Source organism: Puntigrus tetrazona, unplaced genomic scaffold (assembly GCF_018831695.1).
Source record: "Puntigrus tetrazona isolate hp1 unplaced genomic scaffold, ASM1883169v1 S000000148, whole genome shotgun sequence".
NCBI lineage: Eukaryota > Metazoa > Chordata > Actinopteri > Cypriniformes > Cyprinidae > Puntigrus > Puntigrus tetrazona.
The window spans coordinates 3,321,142-3,337,115 of NW_025047824.1; the positions used below are offsets into that span (position 1 = coordinate 3,321,142).

At 38.1% G+C, this 15,974-nt stretch overlaps 1 protein-coding gene across 5 annotated transcripts; it reads right to left on the reverse strand.

Moving 5' to 3' along the window:
• Positions 1–121: 121 nt before the first annotated feature.
• On the reverse strand, positions 122–13,528 carry sp1 (sp1 transcription factor). Of its 5 annotated transcripts, none has more exons than XM_043230248.1 (6): positions 13,403–13,528; positions 12,759–12,838; positions 5,876–7,019; positions 3,790–3,931; positions 3,091–3,287; positions 122–1,137 (listed from the first exon to the last, which is right to left on the reverse strand). In XM_043230248.1, the coding sequence occupies exons 1-6, from the start codon at positions 13,452–13,454 to the stop codon at positions 884–886; spliced, it is 1,869 nt and encodes a 622-aa protein (XP_043086183.1). In that variant the 5' UTR covers positions 13,455–13,528; the 3' UTR covers positions 122–883. The 5 variants fall into 5 exon arrangements, with proteins under 5 accessions (XP_043086183.1, XP_043086182.1, XP_043086181.1 ...); XM_043230247.1 differs by having other exon boundaries at positions 3,091–3,284; positions 3,790–3,934; XM_043230246.1 differs by having other exon boundaries at positions 3,790–3,934.
• Between the last annotated feature and the right edge of the window lie 2,446 nt (positions 13,529–15,974).

The following is a 15,974-nucleotide window of genomic DNA, read 5'->3' on the forward strand; positions in this document are numbered from 1 at the left end:
CGATCATATTTGAGTACTACCTTGTCTATTTTCACTTCTAGAGCAAGATATATTTCTACCAGTTCATCTGTAAACATTCCATGATTTAAAAAAAAACATAAATAACTACTAGGAGTCCTTCTGAAGTTCATCTTAATTTAATAATTATGAATGCTTTACACCAAAAGAGTAACATTCACCTGAGTTAACATGTAAAGGAAAGTGTAGAGCTTTGGTTTGAACTCAAATTCATAAAAGTGCCCTCTTTAAATAAAGGCTTTAAGGCATCTGTATTTGAACCGGTTAACATTTTCCCTAGAAACAAAACATTAAGACCACAGCGACCAAGAAAACCAGGACAATAAGCGTCACGTGACCGCATGTATTTCCTGTAACCTAAATGTGTTGTGTATATCAAGACAAAGAACTGAAGCAATACAAAAAGTGTTACAGAAGATCTACACAATATAAAAATGGCGACATTTAAGACTGCATAATTCATACGTTCACAAAACAAAGGTTAATTTCAGAATTTGCAGTTTTCCATACTTAGAAAAAATATAACTTATGTACAAAAAGCATCACATCTTTTTGTTTCATCTTATTTACTGTGATTAATACATGAAAGCATGATGGCTTGTGAGTAAACTATTAAAAAGAAGACTACAATTTCACTTTCACACAGTTTTTTTCCATCTTTCTTTTGGTGTCATTCTGTTTTAACCCAAGGTATCCCCTTCTCTGGATGTCAAGTGGACCACTGAGGGATGTTTAGATGACCATGTCACAATCTCAGTTCAGGGAATGGGTGAAAGAGAGCTGAGAATATACAGGGAAGAGGAGGAGGACGAGGTAAACAGCTATCCCAGAGCATCAGTCAGATCTCTCCAGACACCTCGCTGCTTTAGTAGCCGTTGCTGTTGAGGTTAATGGAGTGCAGATCTGTGACCTGCAGCACGCTGATGCCTGCCGATGCTAACCGAGGGTCCATAGGGGCCAGAGTCTGCTGATCGGCCCCAGCCTCGGGGCTCATGCCGTTATCTGTGCTGCTTACCACACCGGAGCTCTTCTTATTCAAGTGTGTCTTGATGTGTTTGGACAAGTGGTCGCTGCGCATGAAGCGTTTGGGACACTCTGGGCACGAGAACTTCTTTTCACCTGCGAGCAGAAACATACAGAGTGTGAGTGCATGTGTTCTCGTACAGTTTAGACTCTTCAGAAGCTGCTCCAGGTGTAAACTGTAATGAAAACTGAACTCATCAGGACTGTCAATCAAGACTCTACAACAGCATTGTACGTGGACACATTTAAGATTATTTACAATGCATTGCTTTAAAATGTAAGCATTGTGCTCAGGATATCAAGAAACATGCTTGTGATTGGCTACATTTACAGCTAACTCAAGCCAGCAATGGATTGTTTGTTAAATCTATTACAGTATTAACTGACACATGTTCACCAGATGTGAGTGACAGAATAAAATAAAACATTGTAGAACCTGTTATAATCAGAGATGCTGTCTACAATGGACGTGTTGTGACCATAAACCACTTCCTTCTGTTCATGATGAGCTGACACGGAGCACAGACCTCATGCAGGGGTGCTCTTGCTTTCAGTACAAAGTACTTATGAGTAAAAAGCAAAGTCAATTTTAAATCTATTTTAATTTAACAAAAGATTTGTGATCAAACATTAATTGGGGGACACCCCTGCACTAGCGCTGTAGATCTCCAGTAAAGAATTGTGAGAAATAACACGGCAACAGTGAGAAACATCACTTTGATGGGACAGATAAAACCAGCCCAGCCGGTTGGTCCTGAATTCCACTTTACACTCGTGAATGAGATCAACTTATCCAGTGAACTCACTCACACACACACACACACACACACACACACACACACACACACTCACACTCACACTCACACACACTATTATTTACTGGTAAATATATAACACACAGGCATCTTGAGTTTCTGCTGCTGATTCACATCCTGGCCTTCAGCTGTATTGCACACGTGGGTGACATCAAGTGCAAATCTATTGAGGGTTTAAAGTAAATAAACTGTGTTTTACTTTAGGTCTAAAATTTTTCATTTATCATTTTAGAAAATAAATAGTTCTAGACCTTGATGCTTAAAAAACAGCTATGAATGAGCCATACAACCAATATATTGTCAATACTGTACTGTTCAATACTGTTTATGATTAGTTTAATAGAGTATGAGTAGAGTTTTCTGATCAGTATATTAGATTGATTTCTGAAGGATAAGGAACACTGCTGTAATGATGCTGAAAATTCAGCTTTGATCATGTTAAACTAATAATATTTTCAAAATATTACTGTTTTTATCAGACTGTCACAGACCTCATTTAAATACATAAGTTTGTTGAGTTAAATGCTAAAGATGGCCATGTTACAGCAGCAGTCACATCAAAAGTACATCCAGCTCACTTTTTTTTTGACCAAAAAACTATACATATATAAAAACTACACATGCACAGTGCTGCTTTTTTGTAATTGTTAAAGCAACATTTTTATATATATATATATATATATATATATATATATATATATATATATATATATATATATATATATATATATATATATATATATATATATATATATTCATATTCTAAACATTATTTTAAACATTATGCACTTATATAGTCATGTTTAGTTGTGCTAAAAAAAAAACTTGTGTCATTTTATTATGCTTAAAAGAAATGAGCAGTAGTAATATTTTGTCCATGGCATCAGGAGAAGCCATATGCTTTTTTCACATCTTAATGAAATTATGAGGTGCTGAGCTCTGTCAGTGTGTGACCCTCACAACCCCTGTGTGTGTGTGTGTGTGTGTGTGTGTGTGTGTGTGTGTGTGAGAGAGAGAGAGAGAGAGAGAGCTCACCTGTGTGTGTGTGTGTGTGTGTGTGTGTGTGTGTGTGTGCGTGTGTGTGTGTGTGTGTGTGTGAGAGAGAGAGAGAGAGACGCTCACCTGTGTGTGTGTGTGTGTGTGAGAGAGAGAGAGAGACGCTCACCTGTGTGTGTGTGTGTGTGTGTGTGTGTGTGTGTGTGTGTGTGCGAGAGAGAGAGAGAGAGACGCTCACCTGTGTGTGTTCTCTTGTGTCGCTGCAGCTCATCAGAGCGAGTGAAACGTTTCCCACAGAAGGACCAGGAGCAGACGAAGGGTCTCTCTCCGGTGTGCCAGCGCAGGTGAGCCCGCAGGTGAGACGTCTTCCCATACACCTTTCCACAGCCAGGGATGTGACAGATGTGCTGCTTCTTCTTACTGGGGTCACTGCTGCTGGAGGAGCAAGAGACACTGAGCTGCTGCTGATCCTGACTGCTTTACAGCTAGCCATAGGGTCCCATGGAATGAAAATTTTATGTTGAGTATTTTGTTTTTTACATTAATGAGTTCCCCAGCCTTTAAATTAATATGAGTTCCTCTGCTTTGCCTGTCCAGAGAATTTATCAGACAAAAACAGATCAGCCGAACTGTACTCTCAACAAGGATCTGGACAAGGGTTGATACTATGAGGTGAATCAGATTCATGAACTCACCGTGTCTATCTACTCATGATGAAGATGTATACATTTAAATTTCAGCAGGTAATACATTTTACAGCTACGTTGTTATTCCAGCTAACGTTACAACTAGTCACTAGTCCAGCTAATCACAACAATGCATATACAATAACTCATGATATATATATATATCATCATTACAATTTGAAGGTGGTTTATAAGGACACTGCCAATGTCCTCATTAAAAAAAAAGAAAAAAAAGGAGGACTAAAACATACCGTCCCTCTCCATCTTTGCAGTAAGGGCAGGTGCAGGCCTCTCTGCGTGTTCGTCTGCTGGAGGGAGTCGGGCTGCTCTCTACATTCTCATCCAGTACACCACTGTCTTCCAAAGTGTCCGGCGCTGACCCGCTCACATCACCTGCTGGACAAACACACACAGCTCGCTAACACAGGCCTAGCTTACTTAACTAACTAACTAACTTACAGGTGCATCGAAATGAAAATTCTTGGCGGAAGTTGAACAAAATGAAAACACTGGGCCGAATGCGGTTTTCACATTTTTCCCCATATATTTAACCTTTTTTTTTTCTGCATAAATTACATAAATAATATTCAATTGTTTTTGGTGATTGTAAAAAGAACATATTGCTTATTTAAGACTAAACATTTCTTAAAAATACTTAACTGTACCCATAAAGCAATATTTCACTTAAAATTAATACGTTTGAAAAACTATATTTTTTGAGACCGCCTTCTTGAATTACGCATGGACTTTTTTTTACTGTACCAATAACTGCAGGCTTGCTGAGCAGAAGAGAATCCTTTCAGAACACTATGTATGAGTGTCATGTATCAAAATGTATCAGAGCTATTATGATTAGTATATTTTCATTTTAAAAAATTCTAACACCGTTTCAGGCCAACAAGCAGGGTTCCTGCAGCGTAGTTGGGATAGATTATAGGTGCGTTAGAAAACAAAATGCTCTGCTGTTTATTTACTAATCTTTCGAATATACTATTCTGTGTTATTGTTAAAACCTACAAAAATTCAGTGTCGCTGTCAGTCACTACAACCAGAACGATTAAAGTCTCTTCTGAAGAGCACAAAAACTGAGGTTTAAAACTTAAAGGCTCAAAGCAAAGATTTAATGCACTAGTCATCAATATGTCTTCCCTTTGTATTTAAAACATTTCTATGTGGATTCGAAGGGCTCATGCACATCATTCTCATCACGGGACACACAAAGCGTTTTGTGCCACTCGGTACTGGAGCTTTTTGTATTAGAATTATTTTCTGCACATTTAAAATGTCTTTCTTGTTCGACTTTGATTAAAAAAATTTTTATACTATGCTACATAATCATATCCTCCTGTCATCAGCCTCTGAGATTGCAGATCCAAAATATTATTATGCTAATTTATTATTTTTCTTGCCAGAGGTACTTAACCAACACCAGGGTATGAATAAAAGCAGCCTCATGTTAGGCTGGGTACATACGAAAACATTTTTAAAATCTTCAAAATTTGAGACCACAAACAAATCCCAGCTTTATCCCTTTTGCTCCTGTAGAGTGTGGTTTTCTCACACATCAAGATTTCTGATCGTAAATATTCAACATGCTGATGATTTACGATTAGGGCATCTCCGATGTTCTTCCAAAGAGAGTCGGTCACTCTTAACACCTCACAACATAGAAAAGTTTGAATAATCTGTTAAAATAATCTGTAGAACCACCAAAACAATTGAGACATTACATAGGACAGTCAGAAAGGAAATAATAAATCAGTTCTCTTTTCAAATCTGTGTGTGTGCGCACACTTGGCTGGGTTAAATGCAGAGCACAAATTATGGATCACAACGCTTGGCCACAAGTCCTTTCCTTTCTATTTAACATGATCACAAGTAGTCAGTGTTTCCCATACACTGATTTATTTGTGGTAGCCCACCACAATAATCAAAACTGACTGCCACAAATAGATTTTTCAAAAGGCTTTGAACACCTCTGATTGCCCACTGTATTCAATCTTCTATCTCTACAACCCTAGTCCTCACAGCTGATGTGTTAATCTTGTGATAAAAACTGATTATGATGCACTCAAAACACTTTAGAGAACAAAATAAACCACTGTTTCATCTCAAAATCCTTTGAGCTGAAGACAGACATTTCTCTCCCCCCCTTACAGTTTTGGTCAGTTGCCAACTACACTGCACAGCTGGCCTTTGGGCCACACAGTTTTTCCTATATAATACATCATCTCAGTGTGAAAAGATGTGTAACGCTGCTCATCAGGATAGTTTCACTGCTCCACACTGCACTGATAGAAGGGACTGTACAGAAGAAGAGAATGGAGTGAGACTCACCCGCTGTGTTGGCAATGGTAATGGGAACACTTTGGAGCTGGTGCATCTGCAGCCCTGTGTTCCCCAGCGTGTTCAGGTTGATGGTCTGCAGGCCCGAGAGCGCCCCGGGCTGCGCTAGCGTGATCTGGGTGTTAGCAGGGCTCTGCAGCTGAAGCGTCTGCCAGCTGACCTGTCCGTTGGGCCCCACGGTGCGGATCAAGATGGGGCTGCCATTGGCGATGGTCTGAATCTGAACGTTCTGCACCCCATCCTGAGACAGGCTCTGTGTGGCGAACACCTGTCCTCCAGATGAGACGCTTTGCAGCACCTGCTGCGGCTGGATCACAATCTGAGCTTGACTGGCTTTCTGTCCATCTCCGGCGTTCTGGAAGGGCTTGGCGGGCTCTGCTCTGTTGCTCTGGGCTAGCGTCACAATACCTCCTGGCGCGCTCGTCTGTGTGCTGGTGGAAGTGGAGCAGTATTCTACTGAGCTGCTGGAGGTGGTGCTGCTCTGGACCAGCTGCTGAGAAGCTCCACCCGCGCTAGCATCTCCTACAGAGCCCACCGGGAGCAGCGTGATGTTGGCGTTCAGCGGTACGTTGGTCAGGAACTGCGTCTGATTGGGCAGCACGGCTCCACCCAGGCTGAGATTCTGCAGAGGGATGGCCTGCTGGAAGAGGCCCGGGACGGTCAGGATGTTTCCAGAAGCTCTGCTGGAGGGAGCAGCGATGAGCTGCTGATTGCCGCTGGGAGAGGACACCAGCTGAAACTGGCCCGCTGCTGTGGACACCTCTGGAGCCGTTTGAGTGAACTGTAGCTGCTGTCCGTCCACAGTCTGGAACTGTGGGATGACCTGGTACTGGACGCTGGGCATGACCCCAGACAGTGTGGTCAGCACCGGCTGGCTCTGGAGGCTCTGGGAGGAGGCCATCACATACTGTGGCTGCAGAACGGCTCCGGCTCGGCTCCGGTCCTCCATGGTGCTGCTAGACACTGGAGCGGCCGCAGGAACCACGTGCCAGCCGTTAGTGGAGTGGGACAGATGGGGTTGCTGGAGCTCAAGCTGGGAGTCCTGGCTCTGTCGTGACTGTTCAACCGCGTCGTTTTCATCAATCCGACTGCATGTGGCAGCCAGCAGCGCTAAAGGAGACGGCTGCTGAGAGTCCTGGAGAGAGAAATATGTTTTAGAGCAATTGTAAAAATAAATAAATACAAAATACATCCGCTGCTTACAGACATAATTATATGCAACAGATCATTCACAATACAGAAAAATAATACAACCACAATCTAACAATTACATTATGTTAAATTGTACAATTACAGTTAGTCTGTTACAATTACAAATTAGTCTGTTATTAATGTGAATTATGAGTGGGAAAAAAAAAATTGATGCATTGCGATACTATCTTCAATGATTCTAAATATTTCAGCCCGTTAAAACTGTCACTGTATGTGATCTAATTATTAATAATCAAAGGGCAATAATGCTGAGAAAAAAGAACAACGGTTGTCTGAAAACATTCGGAACACTTTAAATAGTTGGTTTTAAAAGTAGCCTGCTTATATAATAAAAAAAGCAATATTAAAATTAATTTTAAAAAATCCAGTAATGTTCAAAACTGAGAATGTGAAGCATTGTGATATTGAGTTGATTATGATAATTGTAACTGAATTGAATTGTGAAACCAACATTCACACCCCTACTTTTAAGATGGCAGTCCTGACACAGATATTTCAACAATAAACAAGAATAGAAACTCCAATGTTGGTTAAGATGTTAAGTTGTAAAAAACAACAACAGAAGAATTAACTGGGAAAAAATGTAAATCAAGAATCATTTTGAAAGTCAAAGGCAACAGCGGCAAGGAACAAAACCTCATTGGTGACAAATCAATCACTTTTATTTATATAGCACTTTTAACAATACAGATTATATCAAAGCACTGAACAGTATCAAATAGGAGAATAGAGTGATAGGGATGTTATAATGACGAGATTGAACAATTTGTTATTAAATGCAGACAGTCTCTGTAATCAAATTGACAATAATCGTTAGAAATGAAGTGCTCCAACTAAGCAAGTGACAGTGGCAAGCAACCAAAACCCCATCCATACAGAATGGAGAAAAAAAAAAAAACCTTGGGGTTCTCCACTGACCGGACGACCAGCACTTAATTTCCTGTTAAATTTTAATTGCAGCTATGTCAGACTGTGCAACAGACTTTGTTTGCTTGTGTTTTTGTGTGTGTGTGTGTGTGTGTGTTCTGTTCTCAGATGAAGTGCTGACCCACCATTTGATATGGATACAAAATAGGAAACATAAAAAGAAAAAAAAAAAAAAAAAAGACCAATATTGGCGTAGATGCCATTCTTTTTACAATGTCATGAGTACATTGTGTTTTATGAGGAGTATTAGGCCTGGTTCTGGCCTAATTAATGCAGCCTAAAAATCTAGATTTAAACTGACAGAGTGTGTCTGCTTCCCGAACAGAGTTAGGGAGATCCAGAGTTTGGGAGCTGCCACCCGCAGTCCATTTTGATATTCTAGGTATTATCAAACGCCCAGAAGTGAGAACACAGTGGATGTGCAGGGCTATAACATGATAAGAGCTTGCTCAAGTATTGAGGAACTAAATCATTCAGGGCTTTAACAAAATTTTAAAATCTATCCGATGTTTGATAGGGAGCCAGCACAGTGTTGACAGAACCGGGCTAATCTGATCATGATTCCTGGTTCTAGTAAGAACTCTAGCTGCTGTGTTGTGGACTAGCTAAAGTTTGTTTATCAAGCGTGCAGAACAACCACTCAATAAAGCATTACAATGATCTAACCTCAAGGTCGTAAACGCATAAATTAACATTTCTGCATTTGATGTTAAGAGCATAGGTCGTAATTTGGACATATTTTGTGACAGAATAGAGAAAAAAAAAAAGATCATCTACATGAGCTGCCAAATGGAACGGCAGTTAATATACAGAGCCATAGATCACTGACAAGCTGCACAAACAGTGCTACAATAATGTGACCAAGATGGATGTACGTTTGCATTTTTTAGTATGTTTTGGGAAAATAAATGTAACTGGCCATAATAATAAGGCCATAAAAGCCATACTGAATAGTCCTGAATAAGACTTGAGTCTTGTTTTAATATTTTAAACATGTTTTGTGAATGAAAGCCAAGTGACAAGACAACGTGACAAGACAATGCTCATTAATGTGAGGGACAAAGCACCTCTCCCCTAATAATGACCCCTCAGTGACAGGCAGAAAAGAATGTGAGAGATTGAAAACTGGCTTTTTAAAATTAGTTGTATTTTATTTACAACAGTATAATTGAAACATACATACTGAAGGTCCAAAATACATTATTGAGCACACTGATCTAACCACAGAGATGGGAACATACTTCTGAGTCTGTTCAACAAAGAGAAGCGCAGCGTTTGCTGCTTCTTTCCATGGATTCAAGAAAGTAAATAGCCATGATCAGTAGTCAAGTTTGTTTTACCAGAGAATATCTGATGTTGGTACAGCGCTTCTAGAGGTAAACAGTCTGAAGACCTTCGAGTGAAAGCATCAGGAGAAGGTATCTGATCACAAAAACAAACAAACATCTGTGAGCATATTAATATCAGTGTGTGTGTATACATTTAGTATGATTTTGTAGTCATAGATCAACGCATGCTTTGTATTATCGTAAAAATGACCTTTTATATCAGAGAAACAAATAATTATAAACATCTATAGAAACAGATTTCTAAAGGTCTAAACATTCTTAGACTTGTAGCATTCATCATGCACTCATATTACGTTATATTCTTATTGTTTTATACTATCTAGAGTATACAAAAATCATCGCAGCCAAAGAAAATTTAGATACAACTGGTCATATTCAAAATATTTCACTATTTCAAACATTTTAATAAGGAATTATAGTTTAAAAAAAAAAAAAAAATAGCAAATGTTTTCAAGTTTATGCCACTATAACACAATCAAAAGTAAAAAAATAAACATTACTTACTCAGAATGATCACTACATGGCTAGGTCAGCTCGCTCATCGCATCTTCAGTTAAATTCATCCGTTATTTCTTTCAGCAGTCATTTTTCTCTTATTCCTCTCTTCTTCCAGAAATGAACAGTAGCCAAGATGAAGTAGACGACTCCTCAGGCTTTGAGCAGGCAAGCTGATGTGGGTGTTTACATGTTATACATGTCTCACATCGATGATTGTAATAAAAGCAAAAATAGCTTGTGGCTTTGGTTGTATTAAAAATAATTAGATCAGATTGAGAAACTGGATATAGTGTTAGTTTCATACTGGGTACTTTATCAAAGAATTTTGTTTTCAACATGACTGCAGTTACAAAATAGACACTTCATGCTTTCTATAGATATATTTCTCATGTCTGCGTGTCATGTTTTAAGAGTTTCAGTTTATTTTAGTGAAGCATTCCAGGAACAGTCCATGGAGGGAAAAAAGAAATAACACGACCAATTCATATCATAAGAAAAATAAACACCGGTATACCGCCCAGCACTACTTTGCACATCCCTTTGTATTGACCTAGGTTATGGGTCACTAACAGGTGGACAGAGGTCCGGGTCCAGACCCAGAAGCTGTCCCATAGAAATCTAGATCTACAGCCAATGACCAATGTGAAAACGTTTTCAACCCATGTTTTTAAGCAGCAAACACACAGAGCTGTAAATTTGAACTTGTGGATCGACTAGAAGATAATGTGTTACAAAATTTAAACAATAAGGCATTAAAATATACTTATGTTAATAAATATAATACTTGATTTTTTTTTTAAAACCTGCATCTGATCTGTAAATCATGCTTTTTTACCAAAATATATATACACTTTTTGGGGTTTTTTTTTTTTTAATTGTCTGGACCTCGGCTAGCAGGGAGGGTTCATTATTGGACCTCAAGCCATTTTAGCCTCAAGTACAAAAAAGTAGCTTATAAAAATGCACAGTGGTGAAAAGAGTACTAAGAAATTGTACTTGAGGAATAATTGACTTGATGGCAAGTAAAAATATGACTCAAGAAAGAGTAAAAAAGGTAATTTGCCAAAAAACGACTAAAGTTACTGCGTTACAAGGTATGTCAGTATTATTTTTACCCCAAATGAGACTATGTAAGAATTATGGAGCAGGGTCAACACCCATGTACAGTAATTTCTGTTTCACAAGTGAGACCCAGGAAATCCTTTATATGGACAAATGCATTATAGCTACATAGAATTACATACAGTTTAGGTAACTGTATCTAAATGTTCTCTCTGAGGGATAAGTCCTCATTTATATTTTACTTGTATTTGCCTTGTCTTGATGTTTTAAGCTTAAATGTTGTCTCAGTAAAGCACTTTAAGTTACACTCCTTGTGGAATTGTGCTTCAAATAACTTTGTTGACCAGATTGTTAGTTAATCATTTACAAGTCAATATTGCCTATATGGACAATGATTTAAAAAAAAAAAAAAAAAAAAAAAAAAAAAGTTCAGTTTTGAAACTAGTGTTAAATGCGCTGCGGTTGAAAATTTGGGTGCACATAAAACAGCAAAACAAATGTGTTTTTGTAAACTATCCATAGGATTTCACTTGAAGTCTAAAGGCCCAGGTATATTTTACTTTTTTGCACAGCTTTCTAAGTATAATCAGCCACAGATGAGTTTGACACATGCACAGTAGCAGCTACTTGACTTGTGTTGTCTCAACATTCACCTCGCGTATGAGCTGTTGTATGCATCTTTATAATGCATCTGTGCAGTCTCAAGAAACTGCCTGCACGTGGACGGGGTGCAAAGCAGTCTGTGAGCCCTTCTGATGACAAAAATGACACGGGCGGTGCATAGACGCTTTAATTATAAATAGAGAACAACCATTTACAAGTGTTGTCAAAAGTACCGACCACAATACCAGTCATTATTTCACTTGCGCTGTAAATAAATGAATACGATTTAAGTTACATCTCGCACAGTGCAATGCACTTTGAATGAAACAAATTTGCTTCAAACTGGAATCAGGGCGGAATATACGATGATGTCCACTTCACAGGGCACATACGTTCAATTACAACAAATGTCTGAAGCGAAAAGAAAAGCATACAAAATAGTAGTGGGTCGTGAGGACTGGATATATTTATCTGCTGCATTAGTGTCTTCAAGTCATACAAATTTTTTTTTTGACGGATTGCATTGAATACCTCAACATTTCTGTGTGTATATGAGTTATACTCAAATGAAGCGACTCTCAGAGGTGTTAGTTTTCATTTTGGGGTGAACTTACCAATAAATATATAAATAATTAAAGAAATACACTGTACTGTGCGTGTTTGTTTTGGTCTGTTTGTTATTTGTAATAATTTACTTTTTTTCATTTAAGTGGACTGCATTAAAACCAGAAAACGCTATAATACATATTCATTCTATAAGTATTATAACGATAACCAAAGAACTTTCCATCTTATCTCGCTTCATGTGTGCCTGTGTTAAAGCTAAATAACAAACCATCTTCAACCTTCTGCTCTGCCATGACAGTTGACCTGAAGATGACGACTCTGTGTAACTCAGCTGGCACACAAAAGCAGATAGAAAAGCCAGCGTTTACACACTTTAACACAATGTGTTTCAGTTGAAGAAATCCGCTATGGTCTCCAATCATAGATCTGAAGTTTTATTTCCAGTAAGAGTTTTCAAATCAGACACTTCTTCCTGATCCACCCATTTCCCTCCCATAATCCTCTGAAGCTGCTCAGAGCCGGAAGAGAGACTGTCACAGACCTGCCTTCATTCCCTAACTCACATAAACACATAGTGTATACTTCATACAGTAAACTCGAGTCAAACACTACAGGGAAGGGATAAACAGATACAGCCTAAGAAGTGGACCACTTACTTGAGTTGCGCTGGAGTTTGTCTTCTGAATGAAGCCCGTGTCGTTGTCCACCAGCGAGGCCATTTCATTCTGCTGTGGATCTGACACACAAGTCAACAGAAACAGAAAGAGCAAAAGAAAGTGTGTTTATTTGGTGTGTGGCGTTCGCGGATCAGCAAACGAAACCGGTTTCAAAGTTAGCAGAGCATTAGCTGAGGAGTCCTGACACGCGTTCAGTGGCCATGTTCCTTCACTAAAAGCACCTTTAAACTTATTATTCGTCTCTTCGTCTTTTTAATCATCGTCGTCGTCGTCTTCCTCGTAATCGCTAACGTCCATTATCCTACTTTCATGAAGCGCTGTTTATCGTCGCTCGTGTTATATAAGTTTACTCAATGTAGGTCGCTGTAAAGATCAACTCAACTTCCACAACTTAGCAAACAAGCTCCAGATTACGGTCACTAACTTCAGAAACAAAAACAACCAACTATGAGACGATTGTTGCCGTTTATAATCACTTAAGAGGCATAGGAACAACATAATTTATTATTTTGGTCGAATCGATGTCGGTGTTTGACAATATCAATATAGAACTCATTAAGTACAGTTGACCTTACTGCCGATTAAGGTAAAGAACACACTGAGATTGTATAAAGTGAACTCACCGCTCATAATGTTTGAAGGCGCGAGTTTTTCACGCTTCTTTAAGTCTGACATGAACTCTTAAACAACTCAACCAAACTTGATGAACAGAAAGGACGGAGACGAAGCGGCGGGGGGCAGTGGGCCAATCAAAAAGCGAATTGCGTTATCCTCGGCCAATAGGATTCTTTGTTTTAACCCTTGTCATTTAGACGTTCAGCGATACTTGTACTTCTTTACAAGTATGTTAAACTGTATGAGGTGAAACAGCAAATGTTTATTTAATAAAATGTGTTTTTATTTTCATAAACAAAGTCTGCTGAATGTCTGTCTAATGGTATTACATTTTCTGTTAAAGAAAAGGTAATGTTATGTAATCAGATTCCAAAAAGTACAATCAGATTATATTTCATTTGAAAATACTCACAATCAGTCTACAGTTCATTTTTATCGATCATGCGATTATACATTATTCACACAATAGCAAAACATAATTCATTGATTCTCACTATTACCACTTTTTCATATGTTTTCCTTTCTAAAATAAAATACCATGTATACATTCATAAAGTCCTCCAGTTTTGTTGATGTTCACACAATAGTCAGGTAGGTATAATTACACAGAAAACTGAGATGCCAAGATAACCGCAAAAAAAATTGAGCCACATCCAAAAGGTAAAGAAGGAGGTGTTGCTACAATTTATAGCAATATTTTCAGTATTTCTCAGAGGGCAGGCTTTAAGTATAACTCATTTGAAGTTATGGTGCTGCATATAACATTATTTAGAAAAATAATATTATATATTTTTGAGATAAATCCCTGTCATGTTTGTACTAGCTACTGTATACAGGCCACCAGGACACCACGTAGACTTTATTAAAGAATTTGCTGATTTTCTGAGTTAGTACTGGCTGCAGATAAAGTCTTAATTGTTGATAATTTTACTATTCTTGTTGATAATGAAAAAGATGCATTAGGATCAGCATTCTTAGACATTCTGAATTAGGGTTAGACAACACCTGTCTCAACACCCACTTATTGCTGAAATCACACTCTGCATTTAATACTGTCACATGGAATTGATGTTAATGATGTTGAAATTCTGCAGCAAAATTATGATATTTCAGATCACTATCTAGTCTTGTGTGAACTCTATATAGCTAAACCTGTAAACTCTGCACTTATTACAAGTATGGTAGAACCATCACTTCTACCACAAAAGAGTGCTTTGTAAGTTATCTTCCTGATTTATCCCAATTCCTTAGCACATCCAATAGTGCAGAAAAACTGTGTTGATGTAACATACTTTTTCTTTTTTTGCACTTTAGTGGAGCGCAGCTGGAGAAAAACAAAACTTAAAGTATTTCGAAAAGCCTGGCAGGAAAGTATCCTATTGTACAGAAAAGCATTTAAAAATTGTCTCTTTTAGAAGGAAACAAACATAATCCCTGGTGTTTATTCAATACGGTGACTAAATTAATGAAAAATAAAACAGGTACTGACATTCTCCAAGATCACAGTAGTAATAACTGAACTACTTTACTTCCAAGATCAGAGATAAAAATGTAACCATGCAGCCGTTAGCTACAGTATCACATCAGATAGTGTGCTATAGATCCCCTGAGGAAAAATTCCACTCATTCTCTATTATAGGAGAGGAAGAATTGTACAAAATTGTTAAATCATCTAAATCAACAACATGTATGTTAGACCCTATTCCATGTGAACTATTAAAAGATCTGCTTCCAGAAGATCCTCTCTTGGCTCTTATTAATTCATTATTGTCATTATGTCCCCAAAAGACTTTCTCAATTACAGACCAATCTTGGTGCCATCTCTTTTGTCAGATAGTAGAAAAGGTAGTATCCTTACAACTATATTCCTTCTCAGAGAAAAATTATATCTGTGAGTTTTACAACCAGCTTGTTAAAGGTTGCAACACAAAAGACGGTCGGAGAAGGATGTACAAATACTGGTTTATTTGCATTTCAGAATTACAATACAAATATTAGTAATGAAAATTAAATCTGTCTAAGGACATTTAAAGAAAATAATAATGATAACAACAAAACTTAAACTACATAATATAAGGAATGGAGAAGAAAAACAAGAAATAAGCTAAGGCAAAATGAGACATTACTGAGGGAAAATGAATCGCCCCAGAAGTGCCCATCAGAAAACAAAAAGGTTTAAATAGGGTTGGGTTAGGTTAGGGTTAGGGTTAGGGTTAGGGTTAGGGTTAGGGTTAGGGTTAGGGTTAGGGGTTAGGTTAGGGTTAGGGTTAGGGTTAGGTTAAGGGTTAGGGTTAGGTTAGGGTTAGGTTAGGGTTAGGGTTTATAGGATATAGGGTTTTATAGGGTTTTATAGGGTTAGGGTTATACAATTTTGATTCATTTTGATTCATTTTGTAAATTGAATTGTAAATGAACACAATAATGTATGGTATCATGATACTGCTTGGTATCGTAATACTTAAAATATTTATGGTATTGTGACAACCCTAACACACACACACACACACACACACACACACACACACACTGAGCCGACACACAGCTGTGATTCCTCTGGAAGCTGGATGAAGCACCTGTCTG